Consider the following 20,291-nt stretch of genomic DNA (forward strand, 5'->3'; position numbering starts at 1 on the left):
AGAGAGAGGGAGACACAGAATCTGAAGCAGGCTCCAGGCTCTGAGCTGTCAGCACAGAGCCCAACGTGGGGTTTGAACTCATGAACTGTGAGATCATGACCTGAGCCCAAGCTTGACACTTAACAGACACGAGCGACCCAGCACTCCCAAAAGTGTCTAATTTTAAAAATGTATCTTTGAACAGTTAAAAATAGGGTCTTTTGAAATTAAATACATGATCTATGATTATGAAAAACTAACACAAATACCACTTTTATTTATATATATTTTTTGAGAGAGAGAGAGATTGAGTGCGCAAGCAGGGGAGGGGCTAAGACAGAGAGAGAGAGCTCCACACTCAGCACTCAGGATGGAACCTGACATGGGGCTCGTTCTCACAACTGTGAGATCATGACCTGAGCCAAGATCAAGAGTCAGACGCTTAACTGACTGAGCCACCCAGGCACCCCTTTATTTATATATTTTAAAAAACATTTTAACCCAGATTTATAGTAGTACAACAGAAATTTTTTTAAATTTAGCAATGATATATTGAGAAGTACAAATTTCAATAAGATTTTGAATGAAGAAATATGACATGGAAGCTATTGTTTACACCATTTGTCAGTTTTGGAAAATAGTTTCAGCAAACCCTCAGGTCTTTATTGTAGTTTTATTGTAGTTTATTGTAGTTTTAATATGTAGTTTTCATATACTGCACTGATAATTTTTAAATTATATTATCTACAAGGTAAAGAAGCTTCCTTGGCATAGAATATGTGAGGACACATAGATCTACTTTTGACGAAATTGAAATATAGTTCACATACCACACATAAAATTTGCCCTTTTAATGTGAACAATCCAGTGTTTTTTAGTATTCCCAAGGTTGTGTGATCATCACCACTATTTCCAGAAATTTCCATCACCCCACAAAGAAACCCATGCGTTCCAATTCCTCCCTCCCACAGCAACCACTAATCTACTTCCTATCTCTCTGGATTTGCCTATTCTGGACATTTCACATAAAGGCTAATCTGTGGCCTTTTGCAACTGGCTTCTTTCACTTAGTATACTGTTTTCAAGGTTCATCTGTCTTGTAGCATGGTCAGTACTTCATTCCTTTTTATGACTGAAAACATTCCTTTCTATGGATATCCCACACTTCGTTTATCCATTCATCAGTTGATGGACAGTTAGGTTGTTTCCAATATTGAGCTGTTACGAGCAATGCTGCTATGAACATTCCCATACAGGCCAATTCTTTTGGGGAATGTCCCCAAGGTAGGAATTGCTGGATCATATGAGAACTACATGTCTAACTTTTTGAGAAACTGTTTTCCATAGCAACCGTACCATTTTACATTCCTGCCAGAACTGTTGGCAGTTTCCAATTTCTCCCTATCATTGCCAACCTTTGTTGTGTCTTTTTCAATATAGCCTACTGATTGTAAAGTCCTGTCTTATTGTAGGTTTAATTCACATTTTCCTAGAGAGTAATGATGTTGAGCATCTTTTCATTTGCTTATTAGATATTTGCATATCTTCTTTGAAGACAAGTCTATTCAACCCATTTTTTAATTGGGTTTGTGTTTTTATTTACATACATTTACGTATGAGTTCTTTACATACTCTTGTGTTTTTATTTACATACATTTACGTATGAGTTCTTTACATACTCTGGAATCTAAACCTGTATCAGATACATGATGGGTAAATACTTTCTCCCATTCTGTGGATTGTCTTTTCATTTTCTTGATAGTTTCCTTTAACACACGGATATGCTTTTTTTTATGTTTATTTTTGAGAGAGAGAGTGTGAGTGGGGTAGGGACAGAGAGAAAGGGGGACAAAGGATCTGAAGCAGGCTCTGTGCTGACAGCAGAGAGCCTGATGCGGGGCTTGAACTCACAAACCGTGAGATCATGACCTGAGCCGAAGTTGGACACTCAACCAACTGAGCCACCCAGGTGCCGCCACACAGGTATACTTTTTAAATAAGATGACAAAACTCAGGCACATAATTGGAAATTGACTTTACCAAGATTTAGATAGTTCTGCTGTGTTTATTTTTTTTTAATTTTTTTTTTCAACGTTTATTTATTTTTGGGACAGAGAGAGACAGAGCATGAACGGGGGAGGGGCAGAGAGAGAGGGAGACACAGAATCGGAAACAGGCTCCAGGCTCTGAGCCATCAGCCCAGAGCCCGACGCGGGGCTCGAACTCACGGACCGCGAGATCGTGACCTGGCTGAAGTCGGACGCTTAACCAACTGCGCCACCCAGGCGCCCCTCTGCTGTGTTTATTAAAAGGAATCACATAATTTATTTTACACTGAGTATACGATGATGAAAATCAAGTTCTAAAAGGTGTGAGTGATGGTTTTATTGGCAAAGTTATGATCTAGAGGTAGGGTATGAAGTTATTTCAGCTGACAGATTTCAGTGTTTTCCTTACAACTAAAAGCTTTCATTACTACATTAAAACTTTACTGCAGGATATCCTACATGTGGAGCTTTAGTCTCAGGCCCGGAGCAGCAGTGAAATGGAAGTTACCGCACCATTCCAGTCCTTGGACATCAGTGTATTGTCCTTCACCTTCTACCCTGCAATAGAGAAAAGTAAGTTTGTTCGTTAATCAAGACCAAGAATTTACAGTCCGGAAAGAAGATTGTCTGGCATATTATACTCTATGCCTAAAGAATGGTAGGTATCTTTCCACTTTCAAACTTTGATTTAAAATTCAGCATCCTAGGGGCGCCTGGGTGTCTCAGTCAGTTAGGCGTCCGACTTCAGTCCAGGTCATGATCTCATGGCTTGTGTTCGAGCCCCTCATGGGGCTCTGTGTTGACAGCGCAGAGCCTGGAGCATGCTTTGGATTCTGTGTCTCCCTCTCTCTCTGTCCCTCCCCCACTCACACTGTTTCGCTCTCTCACAAAAATGAACACTAAAAAAAATGAGGGGCACCTGGGTGGCTCAGTTGGTTAAGCGTCTGACTTCAGCTCAGGTCATGATCTCACGGTCCGTGAGTTCGAGCCCCGCGTCAGGCTCTGTGCTGACAGCTCAGAGCCTGGAGCCTGCTTCGGATTCTGTGTCTCCCTCTCTCTCTGCCCCTCCCCTGCTCATGCTCTGTCTCTCTCTGTCTCAAAAATAAAAACATTTAAAAAAATTTTTTAATGAATAAATATAATAAAATTCAACATCCTAAATAAATAAATAAATAAAAATCAGCATCCTGCTTTCATATCCTACCAAAACCATTACTGTTCCAGACATTGCCATTATACGAATTTCAGTGTAAATCCAAGATTTTAGGATCACATACACTAAATTTACATAAAACCAAAATAATCAGTTAAAAAATGAAAAGTTCATATTAGTTCATTTATTTATTCAACAAATATTTATTAACCATCAACGATGTTTGAGGTGCTGTGCTCTATGTGGGTGTTTTCTTGGACTCTTGGGAGTGGTGAAAATGTACATCACAGACATAAACAGACCTTTATTCCATGGTTAGATTTTTTTTTCCCTTTATTAACATCAGTGGAAAAAGTCTGTGTTATCATTGGAGTCAGAATAGGTGAACACTTTTCTGCCCACCTCAAAATGTACTTATATCAACCATTTCATAATAATTAGGTTGCATTTCAATTCTGGAAATAAATAAAGCAGTATTTATAAATGAACATAAGCCTCTAGACGACACAGTATGGTGTTCAGTGTGAAGGTTAAGCTTATGAAACTGTGCTTATGTTTCATTTCACCTGTAGTTTTCCTTTAAGCATAAGCTCAGAGAGGACAACAGTGGGTACATTTCTACAATTTGAAAACTAACTAATTTTGCTTACATTTTAAAAACTAGCTTAGTAAAAGTACACATATATCAGGTCAAAGGCAATAAACAATTATGAAATTATTCCCAAGGCTGCTTTTTAAAAAGTTTATCAGCACATTTCAAGTGAAAGTAATTTTTGGCCTAAATTTTCTCTATAATTATTATAAGCTTTCCATTTCCAAGCTGACTGTAAAAAGTTCTATAGGAAGAGGAGAGTTAAGAGGAAATAAATGAAAAATCTAACAGATTATCACCAAGAATGGGATTTTCTTTTGGAGGCTCATAATGGTCTTAGCCTCTCTTATAACATTCTGCCCCCCAAAATAACCCAACAATTCTTTCCTTTTTACTTTTTTTAACCCAAGAATTCTTAATAAATATATCTTAATGAAATATATTACAAAAGAATATTTAGCATTGACTAAATATAATAATTAAGCAAACATGCCTGAAAAGAACCTTTTAGAACTACAATGACTTTTTATTTTAAGCTCACCTATTTTCATTGAAGTTTCCAGTATACTTTGCCCCAGTTGGGAATGTGTAAGTCCCCAATCCATGAAACATATTGTCCTTAAAGTGTCCTTCATATACTGCTCCTGAAAAGTGCTCAAGTCTTCCAAAACCATTCATCTGTTTGTGACAAAGGAAATGACCTCAGTAACTAATATTCAGTTTCCCTAGAACACTTCAAAAAGGCACATATATGTCTATCATCCACTTAGTTATTATTTAATCTATCATTGTATCACCATTTCCACAAAAATTAGACAACATTTACCATTTATCATTGTCCTTTAAATATATCTCTCTCCCTGAAGTCCACCAACTCAAATGTTCCTGATCTGGGGCATTTGAACATCAACGGGGGGGTCCATGATGGTGAAAATAGGGCCCTCAAGATATCTTGAATATATCAAAAATCTTAAAGGACAACCAGTTTAGTTAGCCCAGGAAACAGTACAAAAAAGTTGTTAGGAACAAACATTTGTATTCAAGCAGACCTGAGTACGAATCTGGTTTCATCACTCACTGGGCAAGAAACCTGAGCTTGATTTCCTTCACTTATAAAACAGGAACATTAATAGTACCTACCCCATGCGGTTGCTGTGAGGATTAAATGAGAAAATTCTGTAGTGAGGTTAGCCTTACTTAGTAAATAGGAGATGAGAAAGATGATAATAAAGATGATAGGGGTGCCTTGCTGGCTGGGTGGGAGGAATAAGTGACTCTTCATTGAGTGGGGGGCGGTAATTGTGAGTTCAAGCTCCACAGTGGGTATAGAAATTACCTAAATAAATAAAACTTAAAAAAAAGATAATAAACACTGTATGACTTTAATATTACTCCTATGTTTGTATCAGTTATTTGTACTGTGTAGCCTACTCACATGTGCTTTTGATTAATGGTGAAATGCCAAGAATCATGTAACCAATAGACTTACTTATCCACTGTCAGTATTGAAAACAGCAATGATACCTTGTCATCTTTCCAGCTTCCTGTGTAGACAATCCCATTAGGAGTGGTATGAATACCTATTCCATTTCTCTTAAAGATTCCAGAAGATGTTCTTGTACAGTCACCATCTAAACAAGAGAGAAATATATTGTGATCCATTATGAATGGGAACCTTATTTCACTAGGTAATAAAGTATTTATGTTCAGGACTAATCACAGCTGCACCTTATGGGTCTCTGAGTCTAGCATTGAAACCAATGAGACCAGAGATAAGGAGATCCATGGACTTGGAAGGTCCTGTGTTGGTTTTTTTTTTAAGTTTATTTATTTAAGTATCTCTACACCCATCATGGGGCTCAAACTCACAACCCTGAGATCAAGAGTCATATGCTCTTCCGACTGAGCCAGTGAGGTACCCCTTAGGAGGTCTTGTAACCATTGAAACAAACCAGCCAGGAAGACTGATAGATCCTGTACATATGTTTCCAAGGCATACTGTCTAGACTTAACATTAGAGTTTAAATTTAAAATCTGTCCATCTATTTGTATTTCTATGTTAGTTTTATTTAATGGAGTTGATATCCCAATAGTAGTTTTACAAAATTTACAGTCTCATGATGCTGTTACTCTTATGCTATTTAATCTTAGTCTAGATAGAAGAGTAATTGAAATGTATGCTTACCATACTTGTCTCCATTTGGAAATACAAAGTTTATCTTATACACTTCTGCAGCTGTTTTAAAAGATTTAAGAAACATCACATAAGCTTACGTATTTTTATGTCAGAAGACCTATAACAAATGTGCTTTAAGAGCTAACCAAACAGACTCACTTCATATGATCACAAGCATATCATGATTTCCAGTGTCTACTGCAGGATCTTGGGGAAATAAATAACTTTGTCTAGATGATCTATTTTTATGTGTTTATTATAATAGTTTTATTAATATATAATTCACATACCAGAAAACTTACCCTTTAAAAGTATATAATTCAATGTTTTTAAGCATATTCATAGCCATGCAACCATCACCACAATCTGACTTTAGAATATGTTAGCAGTTAATCTCTATTCCCCTAATTTCGACTCCCACCTCTTCTCTACCCCCATCTCCACCTCACCCCAGCCCTAGCCCCAGCCCCTGGCAACCACTGATTTACTTTCTGCCTCTACGGATTTGCCTATTCTGGACACTTCATATAAATGGAATCATATAATATGTGGCCTTTTGTGATTGACTTATTAAGCATGTTTTCAAGGTTCATCCATGTTGTAGCATGTAGCTGTACGTCATCCCTTTTTACTGCCAAATAATAATCCGTTGTACAGAAATAACAGTTTGTTTATACATTCATCAATTGGTGGACAGTTTGGCTGTTTCCAGTTTGGACTGTTATGAACAACATTGCTATGGACACTCATGTATAAGTTTTTGTACAGATACATGTTTTTCTTTCTCTTGGGTAGCCTATATGACCTATTGATGCCCTCACAAAGGTAAAATGGAGTGAGGAATTGGCGAAAGGAGGGAATAGAAAATAAAGAAAGATAGTAAATGATAGTGGGGAGAAGTAGCAGTGAAGGTGTCTAAACAAAATGAGATTGGAATGGAGACCAAGTCAAAAGAAAGAAAGAAAACCACAGAACTGAGGGGAATCAATGCATCAAAGCACAGGAATATTTAGTGGACCAAATCAGTAGAAATTATTTTTTTCCAATACCAAAGAAAACATATATGTAGAGAAGATAAGTAAATTTTAACTTCTAGGACAATAGAGTCTACCAGAATGTTACTCAAAATGTGTCTCGTGCATCAGAATCACCTGGGATGCTTGCAAGTTCCTTTACTACTGAATCAGAATTTCTATGGGTAGGGCAAGAGAACTGATATTTTTAATTTAAAAATTAATTCAGGAGACGCCTAGGTGGCTCAGTCAGTTAAGGATACAACATTGGCTCAGATTTTCATCTTGCAGTTCTAGAATTTGAGCCCTGCATTGGGCTGTGCGCTGACAGCTCAGAGCCTGGATCCTGCTTCAGATTCTGTGTCTCCCTCTCTCTCTCTCTGCCCTTCCCCCACCTTCTCTGTCTCTCTGTCTTTGTCTGTCTGTCTCTGTCTCTCAAAAATGAATAAACATTAAAAAAAATTTTAAATTAGTTTAGGTGCCAATTGAGAAATACCAGAGATTCATCCCCTTTGAGGAAATATAAGAAAATAGGCAGAAGACTTTAAAATACTATAACATACTGTAAAATACTGTAACCGAGAGAAAGGGAGAGTCTAGTATCCTTAAGACAGGAAGAGGTGGTTATGAAAAAGAACCAATTAGCAATCTAGGAAATGAATTACATAACTAGTGTAAGGACTGAAGAGCATAATGGACACAACTGAAAAGTAAATTGGTGAACTGGAAAACGAGGTTGAAAATTTATCCCAGAAAAAGGCACAAAGAAAAAGACAAGTATTACCTGAGCAAAGCCTGTCTGATCTCCCTTCACTCCCAGATGCATCTGGGAGTCTCCACAGCACCCTGGGCTGATCCCTACCATAGTACTTAGAACCCTAATAAAATAACGCTTTTGTGGTGGAATCCCCTATCACAATACCCAGCTCATTTAGGTTAGGGATCAGGAATTAGTCGAATCTTTGTTCTCACTCTAGTGACTAGCTCAGTGCTTAGTATTTGCTGGTAGGAACTCAATGTCTAGTGAATGAATGGCATTTGGAAAGCAATCGCTAAATGCTTATTAAGCAGAGCGCTTAACTTGATCATACAAAAAACAGAACTGTCTTCAAATGCCCTAAAACATGGTTCCACATTCGAAACTTTGTAATGTTAGAGCTAGAGGGCAACCTAAGAGATGGAGACCATCTGGAATCATGGAGGAAACAAACCCAGAGAGGATGGCACTTGCCTAAGATGTCACAACAGCAAATCAATGGCCGAATCAGAGCTAGAATCCAGGTGTCTGATTTCTAGGCCGGGGGAGGGGGGTCTCTGCGCCCCCACGCCACCAGCTGTGTAGGACCGTCAGGAAATAGTCACACCCACACCTAAGCTACCACCATGAAGCTATCTGGCTTCATGCGAGTTCTACTTAAAGGTGCCCTTCCCCGCTCAGGGCGTTGGGAGAAGGGCACTTACTTGACAGAGGTGTGTTGCTAAGATTTTCTTGACTCGGCGATTCCTCCTGGGCAGCCAGCTCTACGGCCTTGAAGGAACCAAACGCTTACTCAGCGCGGACCGCGACTCGGTTGCCGGGGCGACCAGGCACCTCTCACCCGGAAGCGAATAGGCGAGGAGCCGAAGCTGAGCCAATCGGGAGGCAGCAGGCTGTGCAGCTGTAGCCGGGCCGCGGCTGAGCCGCTCCAGGTGAGATCGCGGTGGGTGGCGAAGCCCTGGTGGGACCCCTCAATCCTGGGCGCTCCTTCCTGACAGCCACCCCGGGAAGCAGCGCTGCCAACCCGCCACGGCCTCCCTTTCCGCGGGCAAGGGATGTGTGCCCGTGTGCGTGGTCTGCGCTCCGCCCTGGTTGTCCGTGTGCGGATCCTTCTACCGCCTCCCTCTCCGGGGGTGGCCAGGGTCTGAGGAGCATCCCGCCCGGCGGGATCCACCCTGGCTAGCTGGGGCCGGTGAGTCTGGACCATCAGGATTCCGGGTTGTCCACACCCCGGCAAGAGGGGGGGGGGGGAGCCCAATTCAGCTCAAAGAGGGGTAAGGGGTTGCATTGCATCCTGTCTCTGTCACCGTCTCAAACTGAGTGGCTCATTGGAGACGATGTATGCTGGAAGAAAGGTACCAGGTGCAGGTATCAGCGTGAAGCCGGATATATGGGGTCAGTCAGAGATTTGCCTGGGAGCGGAATGGTGTGTGATCAGTTTTCAGTGCCCCGCTGGTGATTCTGTTCCTGGGGGCCTATTTGGGGTGTGAAACAAAGGATACTCTTTGAGCCAAACTTAGGTCCCTGTGTCTACGGTGTAGAAAGATAGTTGGAACCTTCCCAGGCTAAATGGAATAGAATAGTGAGGTCCATCCATGTAGATTATACAACCTAATTCCCATTCCTTTTCAAACATGTGGGCAGAGTCCTATTGGATATAGCCAGCAAGTTTTCCTTCAACATTTTGAGAGCAGATCTCAGATCAGGTAAGGGTGACATTTTCTGGGTTGGTATGAGACAAGTTGTTGATCGTTATTTAGGGAGCTAGCTGTGGCTTGGTCTGGTTGGCTAGCCACTCTTCTTTTTAAAAATCAGAGGACAGTCTCTTTTTGCTTTTTTTCCCTAATGTATTTTACTACACAGATTTACCTGGTCTGGGTGGTTTTTGAGCTGAAGCACTAATCTTTCTGTCTGATTTGTATATCCTTTCCCTTTTCCTGAATTTTAGAAATAGTAGGTAATTATTGATGCGCAAGTTTATAGAATTCAGTTTGTCTCATTGTTTTGGCCTCCCGTTAAGCTTTTAATGACCCTACGTTTTTGTGAGTATATGTATAAGTTTCACCGTTTTTACAGAAGAGTTTGAGAGTTATGATATTCTTATCTAAGAGGATCTGGAGTCAGAGGAAACTTACAGTGAAAGGATTTTAAAATTTGGATTGGAAAAGTGTATTAGTCATTTTTTATTGTCATACTTTGTTATATTTTGACACACTGGGGGCCTCGCTGGCCAGGAAGAAACTGCCCTTCCTGGGGATAGCTAATTAACACTTTGACCTGTGAACACACCTCTGATCTGCAAACCAACCCCCAACCACCTACCTCCTTTATCTAATTTTTGCACATCAAGCCAATTCCTCCCTTCCCTGAAATCAACCCAAGGAGGGACAGCCCCTGAGCCCCAAAGCCTGCTGGAATTATCTTACTTAGCCAATCCTAAACTATTTACTCTGTCCTGCCTTTCTGGCAGAAACCCCAAGAAAGGCTGTGCCTTCTGCCTTCCACTGGCTCCTCTGTGCCTCCTGACACCGGTGTTTCCTCCTGTGGCCTGGCATGGCATGGCATGACATGCCTCTCTCCTTCCTGGCCAAATGGTGAATAACATTAAACTTTTCTTTCAGTGACATTGACCTCTCCTTGTGGTTACTTTTATAAATTAAGACCCAGGCACAACTCAAAGGGGTTTGGCTTATCATTAAACTTTGAATTGACGATACAAGGTACATGCATGTGGTGAGCAGGAGGAGATGTGGCAGAAAGAATTTGGGCTTTGGTGTCAAACAGATTGTTTCAAACCCTGGCTCCAGACTTTGCTGCTAGACATTAGGTGACATTAAACAAGTCATATAATTTATCTATGCTCTAGTCTCCTCCTCCTCTATGAAATATAGAAAATAATATTTACCTTACAAGGTTTTTAGAGGGTTAAATGAAATCATCTTACGTTTCCCCTCGATGCAAACTTGTGTATTCAGCTACCTTCAACATGTCTCCATTTGAGTATCTAACCGGCAGCTCAAATGTAACATATCCAACCTGAACTTGTGACTCCCCCACCCAGATCTTTTCCTTCCCAGTATTACAGTTCTGAGCATATGGCACCACCATTTACCCAGTTAACCTAAGCCAAAAAAAATCTTATAGTAATTCTAGATGTTTCTGTCTCATACTTGTCCTATAATTTGTCTACATTTAAAAGACATTCGGGGGGCACCTGGGTGGCTCAGTTAGTTGAGCATCCGATTTTGGCTCTGGTCATGATCTCGTGGTTCATGAGTTCAAGCCCCACATCAGGTTCTCTGCTGTCAGCACAGAGCCCGCTTCAGGTCCTCTGTCCCTCTCTCTCTGCCCTTCCCCTACTTGTGCTCTCTCAAAACTAAATAAAACATTGAAAAAAATACATTCAGAATCTGTGACCACTTTTCAACTCTGCTCCTCCCACCCTAGTCCGACCCACTGTATTTTTTCTGTATTTGTTTGGCCTGAACAACTGAGTAGTTTCTTAGTTGGCCTCCTGGCTTCTCACCCCTCTACAGTCTATTGTTCACATAGCAGCTAGTAATTTTCTGAAAACATGAGTCAGTCTTAGCAGTCTTTTGCCTCGGCTCTTTAGTGACTTCCTATCATACTTAGCATCTCTTAAACAAAATAAATTCTAGCCTTTTTAAAGTCTAAAGCTACAGGGGTGCCTTAGTGGCCCAGTCAGTTAAGCATCAGATTTTGGCTCGGGTCATGAGCTTGCCGATCCCGAGTTTGAGCCCCGCGCCCAGCCCTATGCTGACAGCTCAGAGCGTGGAGCCTATTTCAGATTTTGTGTCTCCCTCTCTCTCTCTCTACCCCTCCCCTGCTTGCACTCTGTCTCTCTCTGTCTGTCTCTCAAAAATAAATAAACATTAAAAAAATTTTTTTAAAACAAAAATAAATAAACATTAAAAAATAAATAAAGTCTAAAGCTGCATAAAACCCAAAGCAATCTATTTCTCTACTTGAGATCAAAACAAGTCTCTTTTTTCCTATCTAAACATAATTCTTGGCATGGAGATAAATTGGAATTCACATGATATACTTTTTCAAACTTTTTCAAAAACTTTAAGCCCTGCTTTAGAGAGGAATTCTTATATTACACATACATATTTACATATTTTTTTCCTTCAAAGACTAATGACAAATGTATGAGGTTAATAGGCATGTAATGGGACCGTAATAGTACTAATAACGTGAAAATAAAAAGCAGTTCATTTATAGGAAGTGTTCCTGTATGGTGCACTATGAAACGGGATCACAGAATCAATGTGCATACATGAATCACCAAAAGTTCAGAAACTAAGCTCACTTTAAGAAAATTCATTCTCTTGTTTAGAGCAGAGATCTCCAAGTCATGATGTATAACACACAAAAGCCAAGTATTAGCCTAAATTGGCAATAACTGCAACTTAAAACCTAAACACCTAGATCGTTACTGTGGTTCTACAGCTTTTGCTCTGTGGCCTGCAGGTTTTATTGAGGTCACAACCTGTTATCTTTTGCCTCTCCTCCTTGGGCTCCCTGTCTCCAGCTTTTTCTTGGCCCTTCTCTGCTCTCTGACCTCATCCCTCTCCTCAGTTCAGTACGGACCCATCAGACTTCTGACTGTTTGTCCAGCTCGGTGTATTGAAGCTATTCTGGACTTGGCACCTTCCCCTTAGAATATTTTTTTCACAAATATTTCATGGCTCACTCTCTCAATTTGTTCAGCTGTCTGCTCAAATACGATCTCAGGCCTTTCCTGACCACTGTATTTAAAATAACAGTCTCAAGGGGTGCCTGGGTGGCTCAATCGGTTAAGCATCTGACTTCGACTCAGGTCATGATCTCACAGTCCATGAGTTTAAGCCCCACATCAGGCTCTGTGCTAACAGCTCCAAGCCTGGAGCCTGCTTCGGATTCTGTGTCTCCCTCTCTCTTTGCCCCTCTGTCTCTCTGTCTCTCAAAAATGAATAAACGTTAAAAAAAATTAAAATAACAGTCTCAGGGTTTTGTTTTGTTTTTTTCTTTATAGCACTTGGCTGATATTATCTATTTATTTGTTTATTGTCTGTCTTACCCTCTGGAACATAAGCTTCATGAGGAATTTGTCTTTTTTGCTGTTATATCCCTAGGAACTGGCACATAATAAGTGTTCAATAAATGTTTGTGGACTGAATGAATCTCCATTCTCATATCAGTCATTTATTCAGCCTTTAGTCATGAATTACTACCATACACCCAACACTGTGTTAGAGGTACTGTGTTACTTAAAAAAGAGACATAATCCTTTGCCTTCAAAGAACTTTTTTGAGAGGAGGAAGGAGGAGATAAATATAAGATAAACACTGTATAAAAATGTATGATTATGAAGGATTTTGAAGAAAGGAATACCAAGAGGCCTAGTTTAATTTCCACATTGACTGAGCTGCCCACATTTTTTCCCGCTTTTGATTTCTAATTTCATTTCACTGTGGTTGCAAAACATATTTTTTTTTTTTTTCAACGTTTATTTATTTTTGGGACAGAGAGAGACAGAGCATGAATGGGCGAGGGGCAGAGAGAGAGGGAGACACAGAATCGGAAACAGGCTCCAGGCTCCGAGCCATCAGCCCAGAGCCCGACGCGGGGCTCGAACTCCCGGACCGCGAGATCGTGACCTGGCTGAAGTCGGACGCTCAACCGACTGCGCCACCCAGGCGCCCCCATATTTTGTTTTATATCTATTTTAATTTATTGAGATTTGTTTTATAGCCTAGGATATGGTGTATCCTGGAAAATTTTCCTTGTGCATGTGATAAAAATGTGTATCGTGTTGGGTAGAGTGTTCTATAGATGCCCCTTAGGTCTAGTTGGTTTATACTGTATTTCAAGTCTTCTGTTTCCTTGTTGATCTTCTATCTAGTTGTTCTAACACTATTGGTGAAAGTGGGGTATTGAAATCTCCTCTGTTATTATTGAAGTGTCTATCTCTCTCTTCATGTCTGTCAGTTGTTGCTTCATGTATTTTGGTGCTCTGTTATTAGGTACATATATATTTATCATTGTTATACCTTCCTGATATAACAGGACCCCTTTATCATTATGAAATGTCCTTCTTTATTTCTAGTAACATTTTTTGCTTTAAAGTCTATTTTGTCTGCTATTAGCCATTCCAACTTTTCTGGTGGTTGCTGTCTGCATAATTTATCTTTTTCCACCCATTTACTTTTCATTTGTCTGTATCTTTGAATTTCAAGTGATAGATACCATGTCGTTGGATCATTTTTTAAATTGAGGTATAATTGACATATAACATCATACTAGTTTTGGATATACAACATAATGATTTGATATTTGTGTATATTGTGAAACGATCACCACAGTAAGTCTAGTTAGCATCCATCACCATACATAGTTACCAAAAGAAATTTTTTCTTGTGGTAAGGACTTTTAAGGTTTACTATCTTAGCAACTTTCAAGTATGCAATATAGTATTATTAACTATAGTCACCATGTTTTACTTTACATCTCCATGACTTACTTATGTCGTAAGTGGAAGTTTGTAACTTTTGACCCCCTTCACCCATTTTACCTATCCTCAACCTCCGACTTCTGGTGACCACCAATCTGTTCTCTGTATCTATGAGCTTCGTTGTTTTTGTTTTTAAATTCCACATATAAGTGAGGTCATACACTATTTGTCTTTCTCTCTCTGACTAATGTTGCAAAATGCCCTTGATGTCCGTCCTTGTTGTTGCAAATAACAAGATTTCATTCTCTTTTATGACTGAATAGTATTCCATGGTATATGTGTGTGTGTATCACATGTTCTATATCCATTCATCCATCAGTGGACAGTTAGATTGTTTCCATGTCTTGGCTATTGTAAATAATGCTGCAGTGAACATGGTGGTGTATATATCTTTTTAATCAGTGTTTTCATTTTCTTTGGCTAAATACCTAGAAATAAAATTATTGGATTGTATGGTAATTCTATTTTTAATTTTTTGAAGAACCTCCATACTGTTTTCCATAGTGGCTACACCAATTTACATTCCTACTGACAGTATACAAGAGTTCATTTTCTCCACGTCCTTACCAACACTCGTTATTTCTTGTCTTTTTTATAATAGCTATTCTAACAGGTCTGGGGTGATATTTCATTGTAGTTTTGGTTTATATTTCCCATTAGTGGTGTTGAGCATCTTTTCATGTACCTGTGGGTCATCTGTATGTTCTCCTTGGAAAAATGTCTATTCAGATCCTCTGCCAATTTTTTAATTGGATTGTTTGGCCTTTTTGCTGTTGAGTTGTATGAGCTCCTTATATATTTTAGATATTAACCCCTTATCAGATATATGATTTGCAAATATTTTCTCACATTCAGTAGCTTGCCTTTTCATTTTATTGATGTTTTCCTTTGCTTTGCAAAACCTTTTTAGTTTAATGTAATCCCGCTTGTTTATTTTTGCTTTTACTGCCTTTGATTTTGGAGTCAGAGTCAAAAAGCGTCACCAACACTGATGCTAAGGAGCTTACTGCCTATGTTTTCTTCTAGGAGTTATATGGCTGCAAGTCTTACATTCAAGTCTATAATCCATTTTGAGTTCATTTTTGTGTGTGGTATAAGATAGTAGTTGAATTTCATTCTTTCATACATGGCTGTCCAGTTTTCCCAACACCGTTTATTGAAGAAACTTCTTTCCTTGTATATTCTTGGGGCACCTGGGTGACTCAGTCGGTTGAGCATCCAACTTCAGCTCAGGTCATGATCTCACAGTTCGTGAGTTCGAGCCCCACGTTGGGCTCTTGTGCTCACAGCTCAGAGCCTGGAGCCTGCTTCGAATTCTATATCTCCCTCTCTCTCTGTCCCTCCCTCAGCTTGTGCTCTGTCTCTCTCTCTCTCTCTCTCTCAAAAATAAATAAACATTGGGGCGCCTGGGTGGCGCAGTCGGTTAAGCGTCCGACTTCAGCCAGGTCACGATCTCGCGGTCTGTGAGTTCGAGCCCCGCGTCGGGCTCTGGGCTGATGGCTCAGAGCCTGGAGCCTGTTTCCGATTCTGTGTCTCCCTCTCTCTCTGCCCCTCCCCCGTTCATGCTCTGTCTCTCTCTGTCCCAAAAAATAAATAAACGTTGAAAAAAAAAATTTTTTTTAATAAAAATAAATAAAAAATAAATAAATAAACATTAAAAAAATTTTTTTTAAATTATACTCTTGGCTCCTTTGTTGTGAGTTAATTGACTGCATATGTATGGGTTTGTTTCTGGGGTCTCTATTCTGTTCCATTCATCTCTGTGTCTGTTTTTATACCAATACCATATGGCTTACCATAACTTTTTAATATAGTTTGAAATCAGAGTGTGATGCTTCCAGCTTTGTTCTTCTTTCTTGAGATTGCTTTGGCTATTCAGGGTCTTTTGTGACTTCATGCAAATTTTAGGATTGTTTGCTCTATTTCTGTGAAAAATGCAGTTGAAATTTTGATAGAGATTGAATTGAATCTGGAGATTACTTTGGGCATTGTGGACATTCTAATAGTATCACTTCTGATCTATGAGCAGGGACTGTCTTTCCATTTATATGTATCTTCTTCAGTTTCTTTCATCAATGTCTTATACTTTTCAGCACACGGTTCTTTCACCTCCTTGGTTAAGTTTATTCCTAGGTATTTTATTCTTTGTAATGCAGCCTATTACTTCTTGAGTGAAAACAATTTTCTCATTATAGGAATATGTAATCCAAAAAAAATATCTTGAATCTAATTTGGGCTATATTTTATAATTTTAATGTATCATATTTTCATTTTTACTTTCTTTTTGGTCTATAACTTCCATTTTGCTTTATATAGGTAGGTGCTCTGATGTTAAGTGCATAAATACTTACAACTGCTAGATCCTCTTGATGAATTAATCCCTTTATCATTATATAATGACCGTGTTTTTCTCTAGATACAGTTTTTGCCTTAAAGTCTATTTTGCCCAATAAAAGTATAGCTGCCCCTGGCTCTCTTTTGGTTTCCATTTGCACAGAATGGCTTTTACCATTCCTTCACTTTCAGCCTGTGTGTGTCCTTAAAGCTGAATCAATTCCGTTTAGGCAGCATATAGGTGGGTCTTGTTTTTTTCATCTGTTCAGCCACTTTGTGTCTTTTGCTTAGAGAAGTTAATCTATTTACATTTAAAGTAATTATTGAGAGGTTAAGGGCTTAATAATTGACATTTTATTCATTGTTTCCTGGTTTATAGATCCTTTGTTTCTTTCTTCCTCTCTTGCTGTCTTTGTCATTTGATGCTTTTTCTGTAGCAGTATGTTGATTTCCTTTCTCTTTTGTGTACCTACTGTAGATTTTTGCTTTGTAGTTTCCATGAGGCTTACATAAAACATCTTATAGTGATAACATTCTATTTTAAACTGATTAACAACTTCAAAGGCATACAAAGGCCCTATACTTTTACTCTACCCAGGCAAAATCTCTGAGCCAGGTCTGTGTCTCTGAAAGTGTATACGTAAAGTAAAATTTTATCAAATCACGTATTAAATACATGAAAAACATCTCTTCTCAACTACAGTGTTTTTTAAAGTATTTTTTTAAATGTTTGTTTATTTTGAGAAAGAGAGAGACAGCATATGTGTGCTCATGGGGGGAGGGACAGAGAGAGAATCCCAAGCAGGCTCCTCCCAACGTGGGGCTCAGTCTCACGAACCTGTGAGATCATGACCTGAGCCAAAATCGAGAGTTGGATCCTTAACCAACTGAGCCACCCAGGTGCCCCTCTCGACTAGAGTTTTTAAAACCCTATACCAAATCTAACCAAATCAGAATGTAGGATTGAGGCTTAAGGACACGTGTTTGGAAACTTCTCCATGTATTTTTGATGCACATCCTTGGTTAAGCAACCTGTGTCAGAGAAAGTCACTAAAAAATATTAGTCCTCAGAGGGATGTGCTTGTAAAACTTTTGTAAAAGAACTTACCTATTTTCCCCTAGACTGACCCTTGTAAAAATATGCAGTTCCTTATCTGTCTATAGTGGGCTATATCCATAACTTCGACAAAGGGTTATTATATTTGTCTGGTTTTATGGTGTCTGTATTACTTTTTTCTCTTGCAGGTGAAAATGAGTTCCTCAGTAAGAAGAAAAGGCAAGCCAGGCAAAGGAGGTGGAAAAGGGTCTTCTAGAGGAGGAAGAGGAGGCAGGAGTCACACTAGTAAATCTCATGGGGGTGGCAGCAGTGGTGGTGGCAGTGCTGGCAACAGAAAGGCCTCGAGTAGAATTTGGGATGACGGTGACGACTTTTGTATCTTCAGTGAATCGAGGCGCACGTTCAGGTCATTATGCCCTTCTCATGTTCAGAGATAGAAACGGTATCGATTTCTAATCTGTGGGACTTATACTCTTGTTTTATTTTTTTTAATTAAAAAGTGGTTCAAGTTTATTTACTTTGAGAGAGAGAGAGAGAGAGCGAGCTCACAGGAGATGCAGAGAGAGAGGAGAGAGAGAATCCCAAGCAGTCTCCACACTGTCAGCCCCACGAAGGGCTCGAACTCATGAACTGTGAGGTCATGACCTGAGCTGAAACCAAGAGTCTGACGCTTAACCGCCTGAGCCTCCCAGGTGGCCCTCCTCTTACTTTAAACCCTTGAAGGCCCCCACTTTGTAACCATTTCTAAAGGCATGATGGCAAGTAATAGCTTTTTTTTTTTTTTTGGAAGGTTGAAATCTGAAGTTAACTTCAGCTTACATGACACTGTGAATTGAATGTAATACTGTCATTGAAACTAATGTTACCAGGAGAGCAAATATCGGAAATAGTGAAAGTGATGAAAATGATTTTAAGTATTCCTTACACATTGTAGTTTGAAAATCCCAAAATTCGACGTGACTGTACTCTGTCTTTTTAGTTGATGAGTTATCTATTTTCCAGACATATCAGCCAAATCTTCACTGGTGTTTCAGGTGATGACCAGTGACAGAGTCATATCCAGGCTTCTTTCATATTCAACTTTTAAATAACAAATTCTGATCATTCTAGTGAATATTTAATGAAAGTAAAGATTTTACTACTGCATGTTATGCAGTATAGGTATAGAATTCTCATTGTCTCTTAAACAGCGCTGCAAGCTGTCTATTGGAATTTTTAGAGATTAGCTACTCTCTCTTTCTCTCCCTTTTCTGGGAATAACTCCCAACTAAATATTAGTTAAAAAGGAATATAGGTGGGGCGCCTGGATGGCTCAGTTGGTTGAGCTTCCAACTCTTGACTTCAGCTCAGGTCATGATCCCAGGGTCGTGAGACTGAGCCCTGTGTTGGGTTCCGTGCTGAGCATGGAACCTGCTTAAGATTCTCCCTCTCTCTCTCTCTCTCATTCTCTCTCTTTCTCTCTCCCCCTCTGCCCCTCTCCCTCATTCACATGCACTCTCTCTCTAGAATAACAGATAATATTAAAAAGAAAAAAATTAAAATATGTTGTAGAAGAATATTTAATCTTACGAAAATTCCAGTTTTATTTTGATGAGGAAATAAAATAAATTATAAAAGATTATATGTGCTGTATACTTTCATTTAAAAGTGTATATAGGGGCGCCTGGGTGGCGCAGTCGGTAAAGCGTCCGACTTCAGCCAGGTCATGATCTCGCGGTCCGTGAGTTCGAGCCCCGCGTCAGGCTCTGGGCTGATGGCTCGGAGCCTGGAGCCTGTTTCCGATTCTGTGTCTCCCTCTCTCTCTGCCCCTCCCCCGTTCGTGCTCTGTCTCTCTCTGTCCCAAAAATAAATAAAAAAATGTTGAAAAAAAATTTAAAAAAAAAATAAATAAATAAAAGTGTATATAAAAAGAATTGATATGAATTACGATGACTTCTGTTTTCTGCTTTTTTCCAGTGAACATGTATTTATTATTATTTTTTTTGTAATCAGGAAATAACGATAAGGTCAGTAAATATTTCAAAAGTAAGCCTAATATTCCCATTGTTTTCAGATTGGGCACCTAAAACAGAATGAAATAAATGCTTTGCATGTAACATTTCTTTTGAAAGTCTCTACTCTCAACTGCAGCAGGAGTCATCATAGCATTACTTTTTCCAGAGGATTCTTGAGTTAGTGAAGCCAGATTTAGTGATTAGGAATCTAACCAGGTTGTTTTTATTCCCCAGCAGTTGCAAGATAATGAAGTGTGGTAAATACTGTAGAAAAGGGGAAATTCTTCACAGTCATTGTCATCTTTTGTAAAACACTTGACAGTCCAATCCATGTTGTATCTGTTTGAGGACTGTGAGGAGAGCGTAAGAGTTCTGGTCACAGGTAAATGTGTCCTTTGCAGACCTAGCAACAGTAGAAAAGGAGAGGCACGCCCCAAATGGAAGCCCGAAGCCAAAATGCCCCTTCAGACTCTGCATATGACTTCTGAGAATCAAGAGAAAGTGAAAGCTCTTCTCCGAGACCTGCAAGAACAAGATGCGGATGCTGGATCTGAGTGAGTTATTTTATTTGAGTCAATTATTATGTTAAGGAAGATGTATCGGCAGTGGGGGCAGTGGGGGCAGTGGGAACGTCCGTCCGTCCAGTGTGTCTTTGGAATGCTTTTCAATAC

The 20,291-nt window shown here is 39.5% G+C and overlaps 2 protein-coding genes across 3 annotated transcripts in view; one reads left to right on the top strand and one right to left on the bottom strand.

The window, feature by feature from the left end:
* Positions 1-2,271: 2,271 nt before the first annotated feature.
* On the bottom strand, positions 2,272-8,502 carry MORN2 (MORN repeat containing 2). Its single transcript, XM_030309054.1, has 5 exons — positions 8,423-8,502; positions 5,958-6,008; positions 5,297-5,403; positions 4,314-4,450; positions 2,272-2,585 (listed from the first exon to the last, which is right to left on the bottom strand). The coding sequence occupies exons 4-5, from the start codon at positions 4,448-4,450 to the stop codon at positions 2,483-2,485; spliced, it is 240 nt and encodes a 79-aa protein (XP_030164914.1). The 5' UTR covers positions 5,297-5,403; positions 5,958-6,008; positions 8,423-8,502; the 3' UTR covers positions 2,272-2,482.
* An 86-nt stretch (positions 8,503-8,588) lies between these two features.
* The window catches only part of DHX57 (DExH-box helicase 57), a 54,767-nt gene continuing 43,064 nt past the window's right edge, over positions 8,589-20,291 (top strand). For both annotated transcript variants that reach the window (XM_030311252.1, XM_030311253.1), the window contains exons 1-3: positions 8,589-8,650; positions 17,815-18,032; positions 20,022-20,174. In XM_030311252.1, coding sequence (XP_030167112.1) covers positions 17,821-18,032; positions 20,022-20,174 — 365 coding nt within the window. In that variant the 5' untranslated portion in view covers positions 8,589-8,650; positions 17,815-17,820. The remainder of the gene's footprint in view (positions 8,651-17,814; positions 18,033-20,021; positions 20,175-20,291) is intronic.

Source organism: Lynx canadensis, chromosome A3 (genome assembly GCF_007474595.2).
Source record: "Lynx canadensis isolate LIC74 chromosome A3, mLynCan4.pri.v2, whole genome shotgun sequence".
Classification (NCBI taxonomy): domain Eukaryota; kingdom Metazoa; phylum Chordata; class Mammalia; order Carnivora; family Felidae; genus Lynx; species Lynx canadensis.